General features: G+C 40.1%; 1 protein-coding gene across 2 annotated transcripts in view; it reads left to right on the top strand.

The window, feature by feature from the left end:
- The window catches only part of ERC2 (ELKS/RAB6-interacting/CAST family member 2), an 887,395-nt gene that overhangs the window by 16,672 nt on the left and 849,247 nt on the right, over positions 1-21,476 (top strand). For both annotated transcript variants that reach the window (XR_011233902.1, XM_069473718.1), the window contains exon 2: positions 13,633-14,425. Coding sequence is in view for 1 of the 2 variants with exons in the window: in XM_069473718.1 (XP_069329819.1) it covers positions 13,769-14,425 (657 nt within the window). In the remaining variant the exon portion in view is untranslated. The remainder of the gene's footprint in view (positions 1-13,632; positions 14,426-21,476) is intronic.

The following is a 21,476-nucleotide window of genomic DNA, read 5'->3' as shown; positions in this document are numbered from 1 at the left end:
CTTATTTTAATTTTATTTAACATCTCAAATTATTTTTTATTTTTACTGTTTATTATTTGGGGGTTTTGCTATATTTTTAACTCATGGATTTGGCCACATGCTAGATAATAGTCTGTTCCTTTGACAAAAGTTTTCAGGTGTTTCAGATTTTAAATTTAATACTTTGAAATAAATTGATAGGGTTTGAAATTTAAACAATGGCATTGTTTAGAACAGTTAACTAACACTTGGGTATGCAGAGCCCTCACCTTGCAGTATGGGATATAGTCAGCCTCTTCACTCAAGCACCTTGCCGTAAAATATGAGCCACGGCAGCCGAACATGTAATCATGTGAAATCTGCATGTGGAAAACAGTAATTACAAAATGAGTTTGGGGGAACTAGAGGAGAGAGTAGTGATGTTTGGCTAGGTGTGTTTGTGTTGCATAGAGCTTTTTGGAGAATAATGGAAAAATGTTTTTGAAAAATCTCTGCTATGTTAAGCTGAACCCATCCGCCCCCGACAATTCACATCATTACGGTATTTAAAGATTAAATGGGCTATTATTGGGACTTTCAATACCTACAGATGCATAATATTGTAGCCTGCAGATCATGGGGGGAAATGTCCATTTTTCTCTCTAGTGTTAAAAGAATGGTCGATGTCTTGAGAATTTTTGAACAGCAGGTTGAGTTTGACTCAGAAGTGTCTGATAAGGCTAAGCTTAGTGAACTGAGAGAATTCTGAGAAAACTTAGAGGTTTAAAGTCAGTGTGTCATGTTCTGGTAGCCTTGGGCTTACCAAGGTTAACTTTTATTGAGCATTAGCTGTGTGCTAGGTATTGTGCTAAGTACTTTTCTTTTATCATCTCACTTAATCTTTCCCAAGTCCCTATGAAAAGTACTAATATTGTCCCCATTTCACAGATGAGAAATGTGAGGGTTAGAGAAGTGAGCTAATTTGCTCAAGATTGCACATCAAGAAGTTAAAAACGTGACTCCAACCAGATCTGATTTTGAGGTTTCCACTTTCCTTTTTTAAAACACTGTGTCTCTCCTCTCTGGCTACAATTACAAAATTGTCATATAACTGCCATGGAAGTGATTTCAATGATAACATGAAAATGATATTAAAGCACCAGCTTCATTCTTTCAATATTCAAAGATTGTTTTGGATAGCTCCTGTGTTCCCTTAGGCCTGGGCAAGAGGAGCCCACTCTGGCCCTCCTCTGACTGTACCTTCCCCTGGGGGAGGAGTCTGAGGGGCTACATGCCTGAGACTCCTCCCCTTACCTGGAGCCTGTGCCTGGCATTCCAGAGTCCATTCTGGGTACCCACAGGCCTGTGCCCTCCCTGCCTAAATGACCCTGAGTTGTCTTCCAGGGTCTGCTTGGGATTTTTCTCCAGTTCCATGCTCCTGGGATCAAACTATGCTACCAGTGTGCATACCCCTAGGCCCAGGGTTGCTGAGGGGCACCTGTTTGTGAGATTATAGACCAGCCGTCTGCAAACTACTGTCCATGGACCAAATCTAACTACCACCTAATTGTTTTAGACATACAATTTTACTGGAACACAGCCATGCCTATTTGGTTGCACATTGTCTATGGCTGCTTTGGGGCTGAAATGGCAGAACTGAGCAGGTGTGACAGAGGCTGAACACTTACAAAACCTAAAATATGTACTGTTTGGCCTTTTATAGACAGTTTGCTGACCCCTAATATAGCTGGCACTGGCTCAGCATGCACGCTGCAGAGTCCACGTGTGTGAGGCCCCCCACGTGTGGGTGAGCCAGAACTGTTAGCTGGGGCAGGCCTTCCTCTTCCACCATGTTTTGGCTGGAATTCTGAGGCATCTAAGAATTCTAAGTTCAAACTTCAAACCTCACCTTCACCATCTCTGTATTTGTCAAGGAAGGAGGATAGAACATATTAATATTCTATTTACCAGTTTATTAGCTTGATTTATACGTTTAAAATGTGTAGATATATGGTACCAGGACCTCCATTTGTGCTCTTGACCTGGGCTCTACAAGTGTTAGCACGAATGTTAAAACCTGGAGTGCAGTGTAGGGGTTTATATTAGAAAGGAAGAGAGACCCCCAACAAGTAATTGCACATATTAATATGAAATTATGAAGTATGGAAATGCTTTTGGGTCATATATGGATTATTGGACATGAGATGGGCTTTCGAATGCTGATAATGCTCTAAGTCTTGGTCTAGATGGTAACATAGATATGCTCACTTTGTAAAAATTAATCAGTGCAATTAAGGTATACCTTAATAATATATACGTTATACTTTAATAACAGTTTATAAAAATAAGTAAAATAAGAATAAATATATTAAGAGAGGAAAAATAATCTTTGTTCCCAGGTTCATTTTTCTAAATTAAACCCAAATGCTGAGACCTACCTGTCAGCTGGAAGATCCGGGTCTCTACACTAGGGCTTCCCACCTCCCCCCACCTTCCCCACTTCTCCTGTCATCCCTCCCGCCTGTCCCCCTCCCCTCTCCTCCAGGCTTACACTGCCCCAAAGTGAAGGGGATGTATGGATATAAATTCCACTCCCAAATCTGGTCTGCCCAACCAGTCCACCATGTGATTGCATCTTGCTGCCACAAGGTGTCGCTGTTGAGGCTGATCTCCCTCAGGATGAAAGGTGCTGGCGCCCTCTGTGGTCCCCACTCTGTGGTCCTGCCAGGGTAGAGCCGCCCAGTTCCCCAGTGGCCAAGCTTGGACATGAGTGAGCCAGGTGTGGTGTAGCAGATGCTGTCGGTGCCACGCCCACATCTCCTCAGCTCTCATGACCTGTGTGGGAACACGAGGGCTTTCTCTTGGCCTCAGGGAGCACAGGCTGGAAGTGCCAGGGGAGCAGCCCTCAGCCCATGCTGCAGAGTTCCTTGCCCTTCCCCAGGTGTGACTATGAGGCTGGTTCTCCACTGTCTCTCAGAGATCCTTCCAGTTGCCCACAGCAGAAAGCTTCTTGAAAATACGCCCTCTAGTGACTTCCTTCACTTCCTTGTTTTAGTGCCAAATTGTCTTCTCAGTACTTCTGGGATGACCTTGTAAAGGAACCACCAGCACCCAAATCCTTGTCTCAGCATCTGCCAGTGGAAACCCTACCTGGGTCACACAGACTTCCTCGTGAGTTGCAGCCCCGTGTACGGTGTTGTGCCCCACTGCACAGGCTCCATGCATCATGGTGGGGTCTCCGGAAGCTCCCAGCCTTACTCACATGCTTTGTCCATAGGGGCTTCTCTACGGTGACTGAGTCACTTGTCTTGAGTCCCAGTCACCAGCCTGGACTCCCTCTTCTCTTAAAGTAATTATTTTCTTTCTGGGTACTCCAGGCCTTGTTGTGTCTATGTTCATTCCTTCCCACAGATCTTGCGTACTCTGAATTCTGGGCCTCAGTGACTTCCCTCCCTGAAGGCCACAGGATCCTTGTGCATCAAGATTCCTCTCCTCCAAAGTTTCACATTCTGCAAACCAGGGGTCTGAGGAGGGGCAGCCTTGATGGGGTTATGAAAGGTCTCCTTCTATCTTCACTGGAGGCACCAGGCTACCTGGTCCCCCTACTTTAGCCTAATCAGTAGGGCCACTCAGATGACCCTTGGCTGGGAAGATGAAGTCACCTTCTCCTAAAAAGAAAAAAGATACCATGTCTTTTGTACCATGATAAAAAAAAAAAAAAAGCATTATTTTTTTGAGAGAATATAACTGAGAGACCTGATTTGGATGGAATAGATCTTATAGAGGGTTTGCTATTGATGCTATGATCTAGATGATGGAACAGGAAATAATAGAAATTAGCTCTGCAAAGCAAACAGCACATGTAAAGACTCTGAGATGAGAAAAGACTTGATGTATCTGAGCAGCAGGAAGAAGACCTGGTCAGAGTCGGTGAAGGAGAGAGTAGCAAGATAGGAGGCTGGGACTGTTGGCAGTGGCCAGATCCTGCAGGGCCTCAGGCCACAGGAAGGATTTTGGTCTTGTCCACAGAGCATTGGGAAGTTTCAAAGGGCCTTAAAGGGGAGATATTTTGTGATCATAATTGTATCTTAAAACAGTTTGGCTGATATTTTGGAAATAGAGTAGAAGATGGTAAGAAAAAGGGAGAGAGACTGGGCAGTGGCTCATGCCTGTGTTCTTAGCACTCTGAGAGGCTCAGTTGAGAGGATTGCTTAAGGCTAGGAGTTTGAGACCAGGCTGGGCAACATAGCAAGACCCTGTCTCTACAAAAAATAATAAAAAAAAAATGAGCTGAGTGTGCTGGCATGTGCCTGTAGTCCTAGCTACTTGGGAGGCTGAGGCAGGAGGATCACTTGAGCCCAGGAGTTCGAGGCTGCGGTGTGCTATGATTGCACCATTGCACTCTAGTATGGATGACAGAGGGAGACCCTGTCTCACAAGAAAAGGGGGGTTAGAGATGCTTTAGGAGATATTAGATAGTTTAAGAGTTATGTTGGCACAATAGAGTGGTGATGATAGAAGTGGAAACAAGGGAAAAGATTCAAGAGAGATTTTAGAAGTAGAATTAATAAGATTGGGTAATGGACTTGAAGTGCATGGTGAGGGAGAATGAATTACTTAAGATCTTTTATGTGGGTAGAAGTGGTAAAAAATTTAAATGGCTAAGACATCTGCACTCAAATGTTTATAGCGGCACAATTCACAATTGCAAAGATGTGGAAACAACCCAAGTGCCCATCAATACATGAGTGGATTAATAAAATGTGGTATATGTATACCATGGAGTACTACTCAGCCACAAAAAACAATGGTGATTTAGCACCTCTTGTATTATCCTGGATGGAGTTGGAGCCCATTCTTCTAAGTGAAGTATCACAAGAATGGAAAAACAAACACCACATGTACTCACCATCAGATTGGTACTAATTGATCAACACTTATGTGCACATATGGACGTAACATTCACTGGGTGTCGGGTAGGTGGGAGGGAGGAGGAGAGGATGGGTAAATGCACACATAATGGGTGTGGTGTGCACTGTCTGGGATGGGCATGCTTGTAGCTCTGACTTGGGTGGTGCAAATGCAATATATGTAAACTAAACATTTTTACCTCCATAAAACTTTATAATTAAAAAAAATTTTAAATGCCTATAGGGGCAAGCATGGAAAAAGGGATTCAGATTGACTATAAGGTAATAGGGAGTGGAGGGGACTATGGCAAACTGGAGGGTGCCACTGATTGACTTTAGCCAGTTGTTGCCATGTAGGAAAGTGACCCTAAACATTGTCAGATATTCAGATTTTTCATGAACAGTCAGAATCTGGATTTTAATGCAAAATGTCTGTACCTTTCTATGTTGGCAACTAGGTCAAAAATTCTAAACAACATTGCTAGCTGTATACAACACATCTGGCTCCTGGGCAGCCGATTCTTGCTTGAGATCTCTTCCCTATCATGTCTTCCTCTAGAAAGGGTTTTAGAACTAAATGTAGTCTGTGATATAGAATTTTTAAGAAGTTAAAAATGCTGATCAGAAAAAGAAAAGGATATTTTAAGTTGGCTAAATCTTGGGAGATACTGATGATCTCAGCTCACACGGTCTGTCAGCAGGGCTCAGGTGATGGGCTGAGGCTGAGATCTGTGGAAATAAACTTAACCTAATTTAGAGCAGATAGCAGGAAGTGCTTTTGTCTTAAAATAGACCGTTCCAGACCATGATAGTCTGAGATACTTGAGGTAGATGGGAATCAAGGATCTCCCTAGCTTTTTCCCCTCTGAGCTTATAGTTCAAGAGTCCTTAAACCTGGTAAGAGAGTGAGTGGATTTATGCATATTTTGTTTATGAATGCATATGTAATTAGAAAAAGCATTCTTATAGGTTCATAAAGCTATCTTGTTTTATTTTGTTAGAGCCTTAAACAAAACTTACTTTTGGACTTTAAGTTTTATTCATGAGGTGTTTTTATTTTTATTTTTAAATTTATTTTTATTTTTTTTTTTTTGTAAAATGGTCCTGCTCTAATGACTGGGCTAGAGTGCAGTGGCTTCATCATCACTCCCTGCAAAACTCCTGGGCCACGTGGTATTTTTAAAGTGAAGGGTATTGTCCAGCTAATTTGTTTGGTGTCATAATTTTCTTATGTCAGTGATATTTGTCTGTTTCTGTACACAGTTTGAACTAATAATTTATCCTCCTTAGGGTTGCACATCACAAATATGTAAGAATGGCAGGTATTTTTAAGAGTTTATAAGGAATTCAATGATTGAACCTATCTTGGCTTCATAATAGTATTTAAAACAAGATGGTTTTAACTGCTATCTTATTTCCTATAATGCATTTATAGGTGGGTAGGAAAGCTTAGAAATGGCTTAATGACTTAAAGTTGGTAGTGGGACGTAGAAGACATTATTACCATAGGGACTGCTGAATAAAGTTGATATTTTTGCTCTTTCTCAGAGATTCATTTTATAGAATTAAAAAAAAAATCAGGGTAGACGAGAAATTAGGAGACAACAACCAAAAAAAGCCTGAGTGTCAAAACAAGTACCTTAAAATATATCAGGGAACTTAAATACAGCTGGGCGGAGGAGAGGGTGTGTGTTTGGGAGCGACTCAGTAGAACAAGGAGGAATTATGAAGCTTGGGGGACATGACAGCCCTGGGGACCTGCCTTTGCCTTACCTTGCTAACTGGGTCTTTATCTCTTCTATGAAACTGACATCCCGCTATGTGCTGCAGCCTTGTGGGTGAAATGGTTCCGGGAAACCATCCCTGTTCTTTATACATTTGGTGGAAGAAACTAATTCCAAAATAAAGTGTTGGGCCTAGGTTTCTAATTAAAAGCTACTGTTAAGAAGCAGATGTAGGCTGGGTGTGGTGGCTCGTGCCTGTAATCCCAGCACTTTGGAAGGATCGCTTGAGGCCAGGAGCTCGAGACCAGCTTGGGCAATGTGGTGAGACCCCTGTCTCCACAAAACAATTTAAAAATTAATTGGGCATGGTGGCACCCACCTATAGTCCCAGCTACTGGTGAGGCTAAGATGGGAGGATCACTTGAGCCCAGGAGTTTGAGGCTGCAGTGAGCCATGATCGTGCCACTGCACTCCAGCCCGAGTGGCAGAATGTGACCCTGTCTTGAAAAAAGAAAGAAAGAAAGAAAAAAAAAGCAAATGTATAGTGGTGAGGAAATTATAAACTACCATTTTAATGATCTCTGAATTTCCTATTTGATTTGATAAGTTCTGTGGAATTGTACATAATATCTCTTATCTAGTGTGATCTTGGTGGTATGAGCATCAATATGTTTCCTCAGCTTCTTAACACAGCTTGCTGATGGCTGACTTGTGTTCCTTTTGACAATCTGGCATCTTTATTGAAGTTTGACAAACAGACACAGGATTATTATATTTATTTCTGGGTCTAGTAGGGCCAAAACTTCAACCAGTCATTATTTTGATCTTCTGTATTTCCCTATTAGAGGTCAATTCAGATTCATTTGGGTCAATGTCATGTCCCTCCCCTTAAATCAGTGCCTAGTTCCTGTAACCATCTTCTTCTCAAACCCTGTTAGATCTGAGATGAAGAAAGTTCTGTCTGAGAAAGTCCATTCTAGGAAATAAACTTCTAATAGTCAGAAACTATGTTTATCCCTAGCATTTAACACTGGGAATTAAGCTAATGCTTAAAAAATACTTACAATATGAGTAAATCCAAATCTTCAGTGAAATGTTTTTAGGTATTCTGAAGGGAAAAGGTTCTCTTGTCAAATAAATTTGGGAAAAGTTACATTATATAACTCAATTTTGGAATAGTCACTATACGTATCCTAAAGTCTCTGAGATATCTTGGTCTAAAATGAAAATCCTATTAGCTTATTTATCTGAACATTTGCATAACTGTTCAGAAAGTACTTCCCTGAAGCAGAGCTGGAGTAGCACAGTATTGGTACTTAATAAATACATCTTAAGGTGTGTTTACTGAATATACAGGTCTAAAATCCAGAGTTTGGTAATTCAGCGATTTTTGGTAGCTTCAAGAGGAAATGCTGGCTTCCAGCATATGCTGGGAATAAAGAGTAGAGGCCATGGAGGAAAAATAGTCAAGAATAAGTAAAGATATGGGCATAAATTGTTTCATTTTGATCCCGTAATTCTCATTCTAGAATTTTATCCTAGGGAAGTAAAGAGCTTTATCAATCAGAACAGTAGAAATCTGTTGTGTCAATCAAAATGTTACAAAGCTTTGTCAAACACAATATTAATTATGATATTTCTATTTTATTTTATTTATTTTTTGTTTTTTCTTCATCTTCCCCAGTAATCCTTTATGATATTTCTATTTTAAAAATAAATAACCTGAGTGTTTCATAATAGGTGATTGGTTCAATAAATGATTAGATAACAATTCAATGAAGCATTAAGTGACTGTTTTGAGTTGTTTTGCTGTGTGACAAAAATCTGTAAAACTCAGGTGGCTTCCAACAATAATTTATTATTTCCTACCATTCTGTGGGATGACTGGTGGTCCTTCTCTTACATAGAGTATTGGCTGTCACTCATGCAGCTGATTTCAGTGGGGCTAGCCTGGGAGGTCCAAGGTGGCTTGTCTCACTGGCCTGGTGTCTCTGTGCTGGCTGTTGGCTGGGGGACTTTGGTTCTCCTTCAGGTGACCTCTGTCTTTATGTGGTGTCTGATCTTCCAGGGCCTTTCTGTGTGGCTTCTTTTTCCAGCAGGATAGCGTGGACTTCCTTATATCATCGCAGCTGGGTTTTAAGAGACCAAAACCAGAAACTTCCAGGCCTCTTGAGGGCTAGGCCCAGAGCTGGAACATTGTCACTTGTGCTGCATTTGTTGGTTTAAGCAGGTCACGGGACCAGTCTAGATTGAAAGCAAAGGGAAATAGAATCCATTTCTTGATGGAAGAAAAGACAAATGTTACAGGAAGGGGAAGAATTTTGATGGCCATCTTTGGACGCTCATAGTTGCCATTAAAAATCATGTTTTGTAAAAATATTTTAGGGCATTTATGGTAAATGGAAAAAGGAGATGATGTTAATAATAAAACATTGAGGAAATAAGGAGGATACAAGAGTTTATATAGAATATAATACTTTGTCTAAAATTGTATATATGCGCACACATTCTTAAAAGGAATTGGAAGCAACATCAGCTTGTTAACAGGTTGTCTGTAAGTGACAGGATTAAGTGTTTTCATTTTCTTCTTTATGCCTATCTATAGTTCCTAAATTTTCTATAATCTATTAGCCGTTTTAACAATTAAGAAAAATATCAGGCCAAATAGAAAGTCTTGACAAATTTCAAAGATTAGAAAACATATGTGTTATATTTTATAATCCTAATGCAATAAAATTAGAACTACAAAATTTTACTCCAAAATTTCTGTTCACGTTGACATTTAAATATATTCTTCTGAATAATTCTTGGGATAGAAAAAAATTTCAGAAGAAAAATAGGAAGCTATTTACAAATGACAAGAGTTTTATACATATGACACTAGACTATGCAGCCATGTGTATAATGTTATATGCATTCATTAGAAAATATGATTGAAGATAAATGTTCTTTTTTTTTTTTTTTTTTTTGAGACAGAGTCTTACTCTGTTGCCGGGGCTAGAGTGCCGTGGCATCAGCCTAGCTCATAGCAACCTCAAACACCTGGGCTCAAGCAATCCTCCTGCCTCAGCCTCCCAAGTAGCTGGGACTACAGGCATGCGCCACCATGCTTGGCTAATTTTTTCTATATATGTTTTTAGCTGTCCAGATAATTTCTTTCTATTTTTAGTAGAGATGGGATCTCGCTCTTGCTCAGGCTTGTCTCGAACTCCTGACCTTGAGCGATCCACCCGCCTCGGCCTCCCAGAGTGCTAGGATTACAGGCGTGAGCCACTGTGCCTGGCCAAAGATAAATGAATATTCAATACAAAAAATCAAAAAATAACTAAACACAAAGGAAGTAGAAATTATTATTAAAGATAAAGAAATGCTAATGAAGTGGAAAACAGAATGTAGTAAAATATTTCAAAAAAATCAAAAGGTATGTCATTGAAACACTAAGAAAATAGAGAAACATTTGTCATATTGTCATTAAGAGAAGTAGAATAATACAAACAACCTTAGAAATGAGTTGGGGAAATAACTGGGGGTTATTTTTAAATTAAGGAAAAGTTATACAAAGCAGTACAAATAAAACTGAAAAATTTAGATGGGAAAGACTGTTTATGAAGAAAGGTTTTAATGATAATTGACACAATGTAGGTAGCAAACCCAAATAGATCAATAAACATAATAAAAAATGAAAAGATAACCAACAACCAAGCCCATTCAGTTTTATAGGTGTGTTCTATCAAACATTTCAGGAATAGGGAAGACTCATATTATACTAACTGTTCCAGAACATATCAGGAATGTAAAGCTTCTCAATCCATTGTATAGCACTAACATAAATCTGATACTAAACCTAGAAAAGGAGAGCCTAAGGAAACTGTGGCCTAGTGTCAACATATATTGCTTTTTAAATAAGGAAACATTATTTCAAACAAGATGATATATCTATATATGTTATATGTTATGTGTGTGTTGCATGTGTGTGTTTCCAAAAGGAACAAATTAATTTTTTGCTTCTTGGTTCTTGCAGTTCTCCAAAGCCTTGGCCAGCTGGACTGGTAAAATCGCTGAGGATTATATCTATCTGTGTGGATGTAAATTTTATGACATTCAGGATAGGTACCTCAAACCTAGCCAGAGACCTCAGAAATGTCTGTGTCTAGGTACAAGGGGAGCAGGCAGGGGAGGACAAGTTAGATTTAGTCACTTCTTCTAAGAAAACTACTTTGTAAGTGGTGGCCCAGCTAGGACCTAGATATGTAGATTCTAAGCACAGAAAAGATAACAAATTCATTTAACCATTAGAATTACAGAAAGAAAACAAAATATTTTCTTATCACAAAAGCATATATTATTATTATAGAAAATTTAGAGCATGCAAATAAACAAAAGGGAGGATATGAAAACCTCTTGGAATCCCACCACAAGCACATTTTGATGTGCGTCATTCCAATCTTCTCTGCTAGTGATTGTATATGCGTGTGTGTATGTGTTTTATAAAAGTGTGAGCAAATTACAAAAATGTTTTATAGTCTGCTTCCCCCCCACCAGTATGTCATGAACATTTTTCCATCTTATTAAATATTTGTGTAACCATAACACTAGTACATTGCCTGTTACTCATCATGTTGAAACTGTTGATTTGCCCTTTTTTTGCAAAACAAATTATTCATGCAAAAAATCTAAGATACAAAATGATTTTTTATGTATTTCCAAGGAAAACAAAATTAAGCCCTGAGCAACAGAATCATTTAAAATGTAGTTCTTCAGTTAGAAACAGGTGCATAATTTTTAAGGCCTTTTTAGGGAAAGGGGAAAGATTTATGGAAAACATTTTTTCATATTATATGAATGCTTGCTCATGCAACGGTGGGCAGCTGCTGATTGGCTGGGCAGCTGTGCTGATCTTGGGTGGGCTGGCTTACACATCTTGGGGTTGGTTGGCTGTTGGCTGGGACAGCTTGGCTCTGTTTTATGTTTCTCATCTTCCATCAGGCTAGATGGGTCATGTTCTAATTGCTATGGTAGAAGAAAATGAGTAAAATGAACAAGAGAGTAAACACACAAGTGCTACTTCAGGCCTCTACTTGCTTCACAGTTGTTATTATCTTATTGGTCAAAGCAAGTCACGTGCCTGAACCTAGCATCAGATTGGGAGGGCACTGCCCAAAACATAGATAATGAAGGGATAAAGAATTGGGTCCATTAGTACAATGAATCTACCTGGCATATATAACTAAAATGGCCTGGGGATAGATGTTGCTTCAATGACTGCTAGGTCTGGAGTGTCAAGTGTGTCACCTGGCTTGGTTTCACACTCTTCTGAGTTTAGCTCTGCTTTCCTTGGCACTAGCTTCACTCTCAGGGATGCCCTTTCCACATGGTAGTACTCAGAGATCCACCTTGAAAACAAGTAATTCCAGCTGAAAAAGAACTTACCTTTTGCAGTTGTTCCAGATAAAGGCATGGTATGGAGTCTTTTTGGACCAATGTGGGTCACATGCCCATCCCTGGTTACCACATCTGGGGGATGGAATATGATGATCGGGCAGACCTGGCTCATGGTCTCATCCTGACATCGTCCAGAATGGAGGGGAGGGAGTCAGCCTTACCTAAGCCTTGTGAACTATGAGTAGGGGGTTGGGAAAAACTCCTCTAAGGAAAAAAGAGAAAGTACTACCAGAAAGTGTGTGTGGGGTGGTTGGGGGGCGGTGTGGAGGAGGGATGAATGGTAGGCAGATGAAAATAAAAGGTGCCCCTGTATATTGCTATTACTGTACTTATCTCATTGAGACATTACCAACAAAAATGATTCATTGCCTGTTTTGTGCTAGGCATAAATCTCATATCTTATAATACTATGAGTTAGTTGGTATTAACTGAATTTTATTGATTGGAGAGTGGAAGCTCATAACAGTTAAATAATTTGCCTAAGGCCACTCATCTGGTTAGTGTTAGAGTGGAGATCTGAACCTCAGTTTGCCCCTTCCCAGAATCTGTTCTCTTACTGTAAAGCTGAGGAAAATGAAAATACATGAAAGACCTCTAGGAGGAAGAACCAGAGGCCATAATGCACCCCATTAAGGCCATTTGGGTCCTAATTAATCACAACCCCATAGCTCCAGCTATATAAAATCTGTACTAATATATTTGGGTAACACTAATGGGGAGCTTCTACTACTTTTCTCTAGGAGTTATGGGACCAGGAACTCTAACATGTTGTGCTGCTCCCTTGTGCCATTTCTATACAGGTGTGAAGTGTTTAATATGAATATTAAGGTCAACCAAAATGGAAAAGAATTCTCAACAGGCCAGCTTGAAAGAGTGTGTAAAAGAGGAAAGAGACAGGACTGTTGTTTCTCTGGTGATAGCATTGAGGATCTGGCTATATGTATAGGTATCCCATTGGTTGAGACACCTCTTTTTCTTCTAGCCCCAGGATGGCCAATAGTTGCAATTCATGTGTCAATGCCAGTTGATTGGTGGTAAAACATCCAGAGTGTTGGTGTTGAGAAGAGTTCTGAACCTAGTGGAAAAGAAGACTGGGTGGATTAGTGATGTCTGCAATGGGTACAGGAGGGGAAAGTAATATGCTTGCCAAATATTTGACATCCTAGGAAGGAGCAGCTTTTCAGAGTCACTGTCAAGCCACATGAGTATGGGGGTCATGCCCCTAAGGATGGATTATTTTATAGCTAAAGTCTCCATGATGGGGAATTCCATGGTGACTTTTCTGGAGGTCCTAACTCTAACTTAGCATAAACCAAAATGGAGGGCTTCATTTTCCTAAGGAAAAGAGCTGCTTCTTTTGCTCTGAGAGCTTTTGATCTTGCTTGGGGCCAGGGCAGGGAGAATTTGTAAAAAGTTTACATGTAGTAAGTAAAATTTTGGGGTCATTTTTCTTTTTAAATGAATATGATAGGCGTGACTCCATTAATCATCTATCTTTTGTTCATCTATCATTATTTATCTATATATTTTAAAATATGCAGTTATAGTCAGAATTCTAAAGAAATTTATTTTTAATTATCCTTTTTCTCATTTTTCAGATCTCTGGAGTTATTTTCTGGTATAGACTGTGAAGAGAATACAGTGAAAATCCTGGACAAGTGTGAAAATATTAGCTTAAACCTCAACTTAGTATAGCATTTCTTCTCTTCAGTAGTACCTCATAATAGAAGAAAAATGTATGGAAGTGCAAGAACAATCACCAACCTGGAAGGTAGCCCTTCCAGATCTCCTCGTTTGCCAAGGTCTCCTCGGTTGGGCCACCGAAGAACAAGTAGTGGGGGAGGTGGAGGAACAGGCAAGACTCTGTCTATGGAGAACATCCAGTCCCTGAATGCAGCCTATGCTACGTCTGGACCCATGTATCTGAGTGATCATGAAGGGGTGGCTTCAACAACCTACCCAAAGGGCACCATGACTCTGGGAAGAGCTACCAATAGAGCTGTGTATGGAGGCCGGGTCACAGCCATGGGGAGTAGTCCCAATATTGCTTCCGCTGGACTTTCCCACACAGATGTCCTTTCATATACGGATCAACATGGTGGTCTGACCAGCGTATCCCATCATCACCACCACCAGGTCCCCTCCATGTTGAGGCAGGTAAGAGACAGCACGATGTTAGATCTTCAAGCCCAGCTCAAGGAACTCCAGAGAGAGAATGACCTCCTCCGGAAAGAGCTAGACATCAAGGACAGCAAGTTGGGGTCATCCATGAACAGCATCAAGACTTTCTGGAGTCCCGAGCTTAAGAAGGAGAGAGTTTTGAGGAAAGAAGAGGCAGCGCGGATGTCTGTCCTCAAGGAGCAGATGCGGGTTTCCCATGAAGAAAATCAGGTAGGTTACGATTCCTCTCAGTGTTTTTCCACCTTGGCTTCACTGAGTAGTTGATTCTTTGCAGATGGTACCACGACCTGTGCAGAAGAAAGTTTGGCATCATCAAGAGGTTATGGCTTGGTATGTGTTTGACTGGACACTACAAGACAGCATAGGAAATGTGAGGTTACAACTTGTGATTTCCTTATTTTTGAATAACCTTTACACATGGTTGCAGAAGTCGGGGAGGATCCCTCCTCATTGCCTAACTGTTGTACTTGGTTAATTTTGTTTTCTTTTTTAGCAGTTGCAACAGCAGTTCAGATGCACCTCCTTCTGAACAGAAGAGGAAAATGTTAACTTCTGCAAGAGTAGACACTTTCATGGCAACATTTAAAGGGCCACATTTGATTGGTGAATTGATTTTCTTTTTTTTTGTATTTTGGAAGCACCAGCACCATTAGTTCTCCCTAGAATGAATGGAGTTTGTTCTCTAAGTAGCAAACTGAAAAATATTAAATGGGATTAGATAGAATGGGTTTCATATCATGTTAGAAAAACACAATAAATTTTAAGTTGGTCTTTCTGCCTTTATCCATTTAATATTAATTAAGTATCTGCTCTGTGCAAGGTACCTTCTTACTCTTCTTTGATCTATTCTCCATGTCACAGCAAGAATAGTTTCCCAGGCTCTACCTGAAGTTATGCCATTCCTCTGCTTTAAAGCCCTCAATGATTACTCATTGCCTCTGGAAGAAAGTCTACCTCCCTGACTGATCCCCCAGCACCTTCTCCTGGAAAGCCTGGGCCAACCTTTCCAGCCTTGTCTTGGACCACCTCCCTCCACTCCTGTGCTGTCTGCACCATTACTTGGTAATTCCTGCACACACCCAAGGTTTCCTGCCTCCATGCTTTTGCTCTTGCTGTTCCCTTCCACTGGTGGCCTTCTCAACATACCCTCTTCCTGCTGTTCCCCTTTCAGTCCTAGCCAGTCTCCATTTTCAAATCCTACCTATTCTGTGAGGCCCCTTTTATGTGCTGCTATTTTCATAAGGGCTTTGGAGTCAGACATTCTTGGGTTTAACTCCTAGCTTCACCTCTCATTGGTGGCGAGAGAAGTGCTAAGAAATGGGGCGTAGAGCATATGATGCCATTTGGTTCAAAAATACCTGGATATCATTTAACTTTCTGTAGGAGTTTGAAATAACTCTTACTTGGCTGAACTAGTGATTCTCTGGTAATTGGTCTGGACGTTGGCCTAATGAAATGCTCTGCCTTTCTTGGGGTCATCTGCTGACCCTCCTGTCTGTTTCTCTGGCCACTACTCCTCTGGAGTCTAAAGCGCCAGCGGAAACATTTGTGACCCATATGAAAATCTGCCCTTTGTTCTCCTTCTGTGTGTGGAAAGCAGTCACCTTATCCCTCTGATTATCTGACAGAGCCATTGCTGGTTTTCAGAAGTGGAAATGAGATTTTTTTTAGTTGGAACAGAAAGCTTTGTTCTTCATTCCTGAATCAAATTAACGCTCTTCACTATCATTTCTGCTTCTTTCTAACTTTGCTGGATCATGAAGTCTTTGTGAAACTGTTACTACAATGTGTATTTCCCCCCACTTTTGTACTGATTTTCTCTTCTTTTAGCTTTTTTGGAAAATGATTAAAAGCAGTTTAGGAATGATGTGTAGTGACAAAAAGTTTGAAAGCTCTTCTCTAAATTATCAGCTCCAGATGACTTTTATCTCCTGCTTCTATCATTAAATTTACTTTGGAGCACAGACCCCAATTATACATGTGTATTTGTAAATTACGTGATGTACTACTGTGTCAGTATGTTACATATCTTCTATGACATTCACAAAGAATTAAATATGATGAAATAAAATAAATAATACATTGAGGTAAATTTTAATGGCACACAAAGCCTTTTTTGCTTTTCATAAAAACATTTTAAACTATTTGTCCACTTCATGGGTGTTCTTTCAGTTTAAACTAAGTAATATCCATAATTCTACTTAACTGTCTCATGTTGCCGCAAGCCAGAAGTGAGTGAGTGCTTGAGGATTCTCCCATTACCCCTTCCTTGTTCTGGCCTCTACTATGATCACAGGATACCTTGGGTATTGTAGGTGACATGTGACTGTGTGACAGATGACCCAGTAAAAGCCCCAGTATTGATCTTTATAATAAATATAAGTAAAATATAAATATTTTCCTTTTTAGGTTAAAAATATAAAATGAGGAAGAAACATAGAAAGTCTGAAAAGTCAGTTTACTTGCAATATGATGTGGTATTACAAACTAAAGAATATAAAGATTGACAAAAAGCAAGTTTTTTAAAAAAATTGCAGTACCCTTCCCACCCCCTTAAAAGTATATCAGGATCACTTTTAGTGGTATATGAGTACCTGTTGGTCAGGATAAGATAGGTTCTTCTGCAGTAACCAATAAACCTCAAATCTCAGTGGCTTAACCCATCAGGGATTTATTTCTTATTTGCCTAATGTATGAAGCAGGTCTGGTGACTCTAGGGCAGGTCTTCTCCATGCAGTGACTGAAGATCCAGCCTTTCTGCATCTTGGTGCAGTCACTACAGCAGGGGAATAGAATGACTAGAGGTGGTACATTGGTTCTTCAGTTCCTGAGACTGGAAGTGACATAATTGAAAGGAGTGAGAGATGGAATCTTTTCCTCTATTCATGAAAGGTAGGAGAGACAGATATGGTAGATAACTACCAGTGGGATTTTTATGTTTGTCCAAAAGTAGAACTAGGTGAAATAAAGTTGGGAGAGCAATCTAGACTTTGCTATTGCTGTTGTTTCTATTATACTGCTGCTGCTACCTATAGACATTGTTGAAGGCTTACTATTAATATATGCTAGGCATTGTGTTTAGTGTTTTGTGTACCTTATATTATTTAGTATTTGCATCAGTTGTCTGTGGTAGGTTCTAGAATTTTTATCATTTTACAGATGATGCATAAATGTAGAGAGAATAAACAACTTGCCCAAGTTCACACAGTTGGTAAATGGCTGAGCCGGGTTTCAAGGTGTTGGTCTATTTCCTGCCAAAGTCTAAGATCTTAACTTTATGGTCACTATATCCTTAACGGATCACTGAGCTGTGAGTAGAATTGTAGTATGATAGGAAGATCATATTTCATTTATGTTAGGTGAAAAAAATGACTGGTTTTGATATGATAATTAAGAATGTGATTTAGTTTAATCAAAAGTTTTCTTAATTAGGAAATTATTTCTTTTTCCTAGAAATGTTTTTTGTGCTATTTAGGGTTTCCACTATTTACTGCAACTTAATTTCCTTTTAGAGGAAAAATCATGGAAACTTTTTCTATAGGGAAAGAGGGAACACAAAAGAGATAAGGGGGCTGGGCGCAGTGACTCACGCCTGTAATCCTAGCACTCTGGGAGGCCGAGGCGGGTGGGTCGCTCGAGGTCAGGAGTTTGAGACCAGCCTGAACAAGAGTGAGATCCCATCTCTACTAAAAATAGAAAGAAATTATCTGGCCATTCTATATATATGATTATACTAGTCATATATATAGAAAAAATTAGCCAGGCATGGTGGCACATGCCTGTAGTCCCAGCTACTCAGGAGGCTGAGGCAGGAGGATCACTTAAGCCCAGGAGTTTGAGGTTGCTGTGAGCTAGGCTGACGCCACGGCACTTTAGCCCAGGCAACAGAGTGAGACTCTGTCTCAAAAAAAAAAAAAAAAAAAAAAAGAGATAAAGGATGTATGAGTATGGATTCTTATCTACCACAACCAGAGACTGCACCTAAGAAGGTAATTCTTCTAGGGGTATTTAGATAATTAGAATTTCACTAACCTAGATTCAGATGATCTAAAACAATTTGAATTATACTATGTGAAGAGACATGGGAAGCAGGTCCACTATAGGGTAGGGGTGAGGAAACTCAAGTTATATATGAAGTTCATAGTTCCGTAAATTTAATGCTAACTAAATTAACTAAGCACAGGCCTTTCCTTCTTATGTGCAGTGTTGTAGAGGGCACACTCATCAAGTTCTTTGTAGTAGATTTTGAAGTCCTCATGGGGAACTGAACCTAATTCCAGACCTAAGGGAGGATGTTGAACACCCTCCCTGTGTTACAAGAAGTGCAGGACTGTTTGGAAACTTGGGGCTAAAGGGCAGGTGGCTATGACCCAATTTTTTATGTGTGAAGGGTTGATACTCAGGTTCCTGGGTGGATATTTCACCACCTCCCCCATGCTCACTCCCTTCCCACAGCTTCTCTGCAAGGCCCTACTTCTCAGCCACACAGATCTGCATGAATATAAATATATTTGCTACTGCTAAGAGTTGTAGCACTGAAAGTTGGAATCATGTGCTTGTTTGTATAAACCAGAATGCATGGATGCAGCATTCTTTGTGCTGTTGCTTGTGCTTTTGCTTAATGACATGCATTCTTGAATTGGGGGAGAATGAGGCCAAGGATTGTGGACAGCTAATTCTTTGGAATGGCATGGAACCCATAGCCCATGCTCTCGACATCATAGACCAATTTGGAGAGAAGTGAGGAGAAAATATTGAGAATGAATGTTCTGCTGCTGCTTGAGGAAGCCCCCTTATTGTTTTTAATGGCCCATGGGGTTGGGATAGATGTTTTAGGGGGTGGGAAAGGAGATGGGAGGGTGGATACAATTACAGGAAAGTGACCCAATTTTCTCTAAAAGATTATAGGTTTGTCTTTCCTTTACATCTTCATTCTATTATATGTACCTGTGTGATGGAAAACAGACAGAAAAACATAGTAAAGAATAAACTTTCAGAAAGTTCATAAAAACTTACATCTTTTGGTTTGGTGCATGCACGTTATTGACTTTTCACATTCCTGGGTATTTTGTGCAATTATTAACTTTGTATTTCTAATGGATTTTTTTTTCCAAATTAGGTATACCTAAAGCAATTTTTAGACATTTTCCCAGATTGTGCATGGCTAGCTAAGGCTCTGCATGAATATAAATAGCATCACACACTAGGAGATTGTACTAGATCTAATATTTACCCATCTTGTGCATGCAGAAGTGGGACAAGGTCATTGGGAAACGTAACCCAAGAAGTGTAAGTAAACCTGTCTGGGGAATGTTACAGCTTTTAAGCAATGGTTATGTGATCATTTCTATTTCTGGCTTGACATGATAGAAAAGAATCTACTCTAAATCAATTTTAATATGGGTTTTTAATCCAGTTTCAACATACGATTTATTGATTTTTATTTTGAGCATGAAACTTGAAAAGGTTGAGATGGATCACACTTCTGTATTTCCTTTATTATTTTTTAAATTTTATTTGTATAACTGCAGAGCCATTTCAACAGGGGTCATTCAACTCTGTTATAAAATATGCATTTCATTGTGAATGTCCATATATGTTGAGTTGTGCCAGTTGGAAGCGAGTGAGAGAATTTATTCTATCCCCCGTTGGGAAGATGGCAAGGCAGCTGCCCCATGATGGGTTGTCTGCTGATGGTTAAATGCAATTGCAGTCACCCTGAGGATTCTTTGTGGAATCAAGGGCTGAGTCCAGGAGTGTCAGGTCCCATCAAGATTGTGGGTGGAACTCAGATGTATCTGCTACTCAGATAGACCTGTCTTATCCCTGTACCTTCTTCCAGGCTTTCTACTACTGTAAGTCTGAGAAATCATGGATCCCTCAAAGCTGATATTTCCAAAGTGTGTCCAGACAAATGACACTTTTCAAAGGAGATTTTTCTGGTCAATTAAACTTAAGACATGGCATACAGTGTATGCTTATCCTGGAAAGTCATAAATGGATATGTTATGTGCTGAATTGTATACCACCCAAAAAAGATACGTTGGAGTACTGGGTGATTAAACAACAGATGTTTATTGTCTCACTGTTGGGCTAGAAGTCCAAGATCAAGATGTTGGCAGGGTTGGTTCCTTCATAGGGCTGTGAGGGAAGGGTCTGGTCTGTTCCAGGTCTCTCTCCTTGGCTTGTACATGATCACCTTCTCCCTGTGTGTCTTCACATTATCTGTCCTCTGTGGGTATCTGTGTCTGTGTCCAAATTTCCTCTTTTTATAAGCACACCAGTCATATTGGATTAGAGCCCACTATAATGACTTCATTTTAACCTTATCACCTCTGTAAAGACCCTATCTCCAAAGAAGTTTACATTCTGAGTTATTGGTATCTTTTTTGGGGGTCCAAAATTCAACCCATAACTATGCAAACTAATACAGCATATCACCATGTGAAATGCTTGAACTCTTTCCATTAAAAATGTTTATTAAGTTTGCTTAAGCCAGCAATTTTCCAATCTTATTTGACCATGAAACTTCATTTTAAATTAAGCACTTATTAGGCAGCTACTGCTGCAATAATGCTGTGTAACAAGCCATCCCTAAACCTATTAACTTAAAAAGACAAGCATTTATCTCTTTCTCTCTCAGATATTTGCAGATTGGCTACAACTTAGGTGGGCTGGGCTGGACTCGGGGCACCAGGCTTTAGGCTGCAAGTTGGGTTTAGTTATATTTCATGTCTCCACATACTCCTTGGAATAGTAGCTATACAGAGGTTCATCTTCTTATGGTAGAACACAGATGCCAAGTGTCCAGCCAAACCCCTCAAACGTGTAAAGCCTCTACTTTTATCATTTTCACCAGCATTCTATTGACCAAAGCAGGTCATGTGGCCAAGCCCTAAGTCAGTGGTGCGGAAGAAATCTCTTCCCTGCCAAGGCAGAAAGGGAGTGGAGTGAATATACATATATTTAACAACAATCCCATCTGGTACAAACTATAAATATTCCTGGAAATAAGGGTATAAGGCCACACTTTGGGAAAGGCTCTGCTTCAGGAGCATCTCTGCAAGTGAGAGCTTAAAGGAGACCTGCGAAGGTGGGTGTGTATTTTCTACGTGGTCAAAGGTTCCTTCAGTGGCTGGGCCTTCCAAAGTGTCCTAATGATGCCTGACTCATGGCTCAGCTTCAGGCTCCTCCTCCTCTTCCTCAAGTATCTGGCCAAAAAAACCCAAGTGGAAATGTGGAAGATTTTGGGAAAGCTTTT

The sequence above is a fragment of the Eulemur rufifrons genome, chromosome 7, assembly GCF_041146395.1.
Source record: "Eulemur rufifrons isolate Redbay chromosome 7, OSU_ERuf_1, whole genome shotgun sequence".
Lineage (NCBI taxonomy): Eukaryota > Metazoa > Chordata > Mammalia > Primates > Lemuridae > Eulemur > Eulemur rufifrons.
This window is presented reverse-complemented; position numbering and strand designations above follow the sequence as displayed.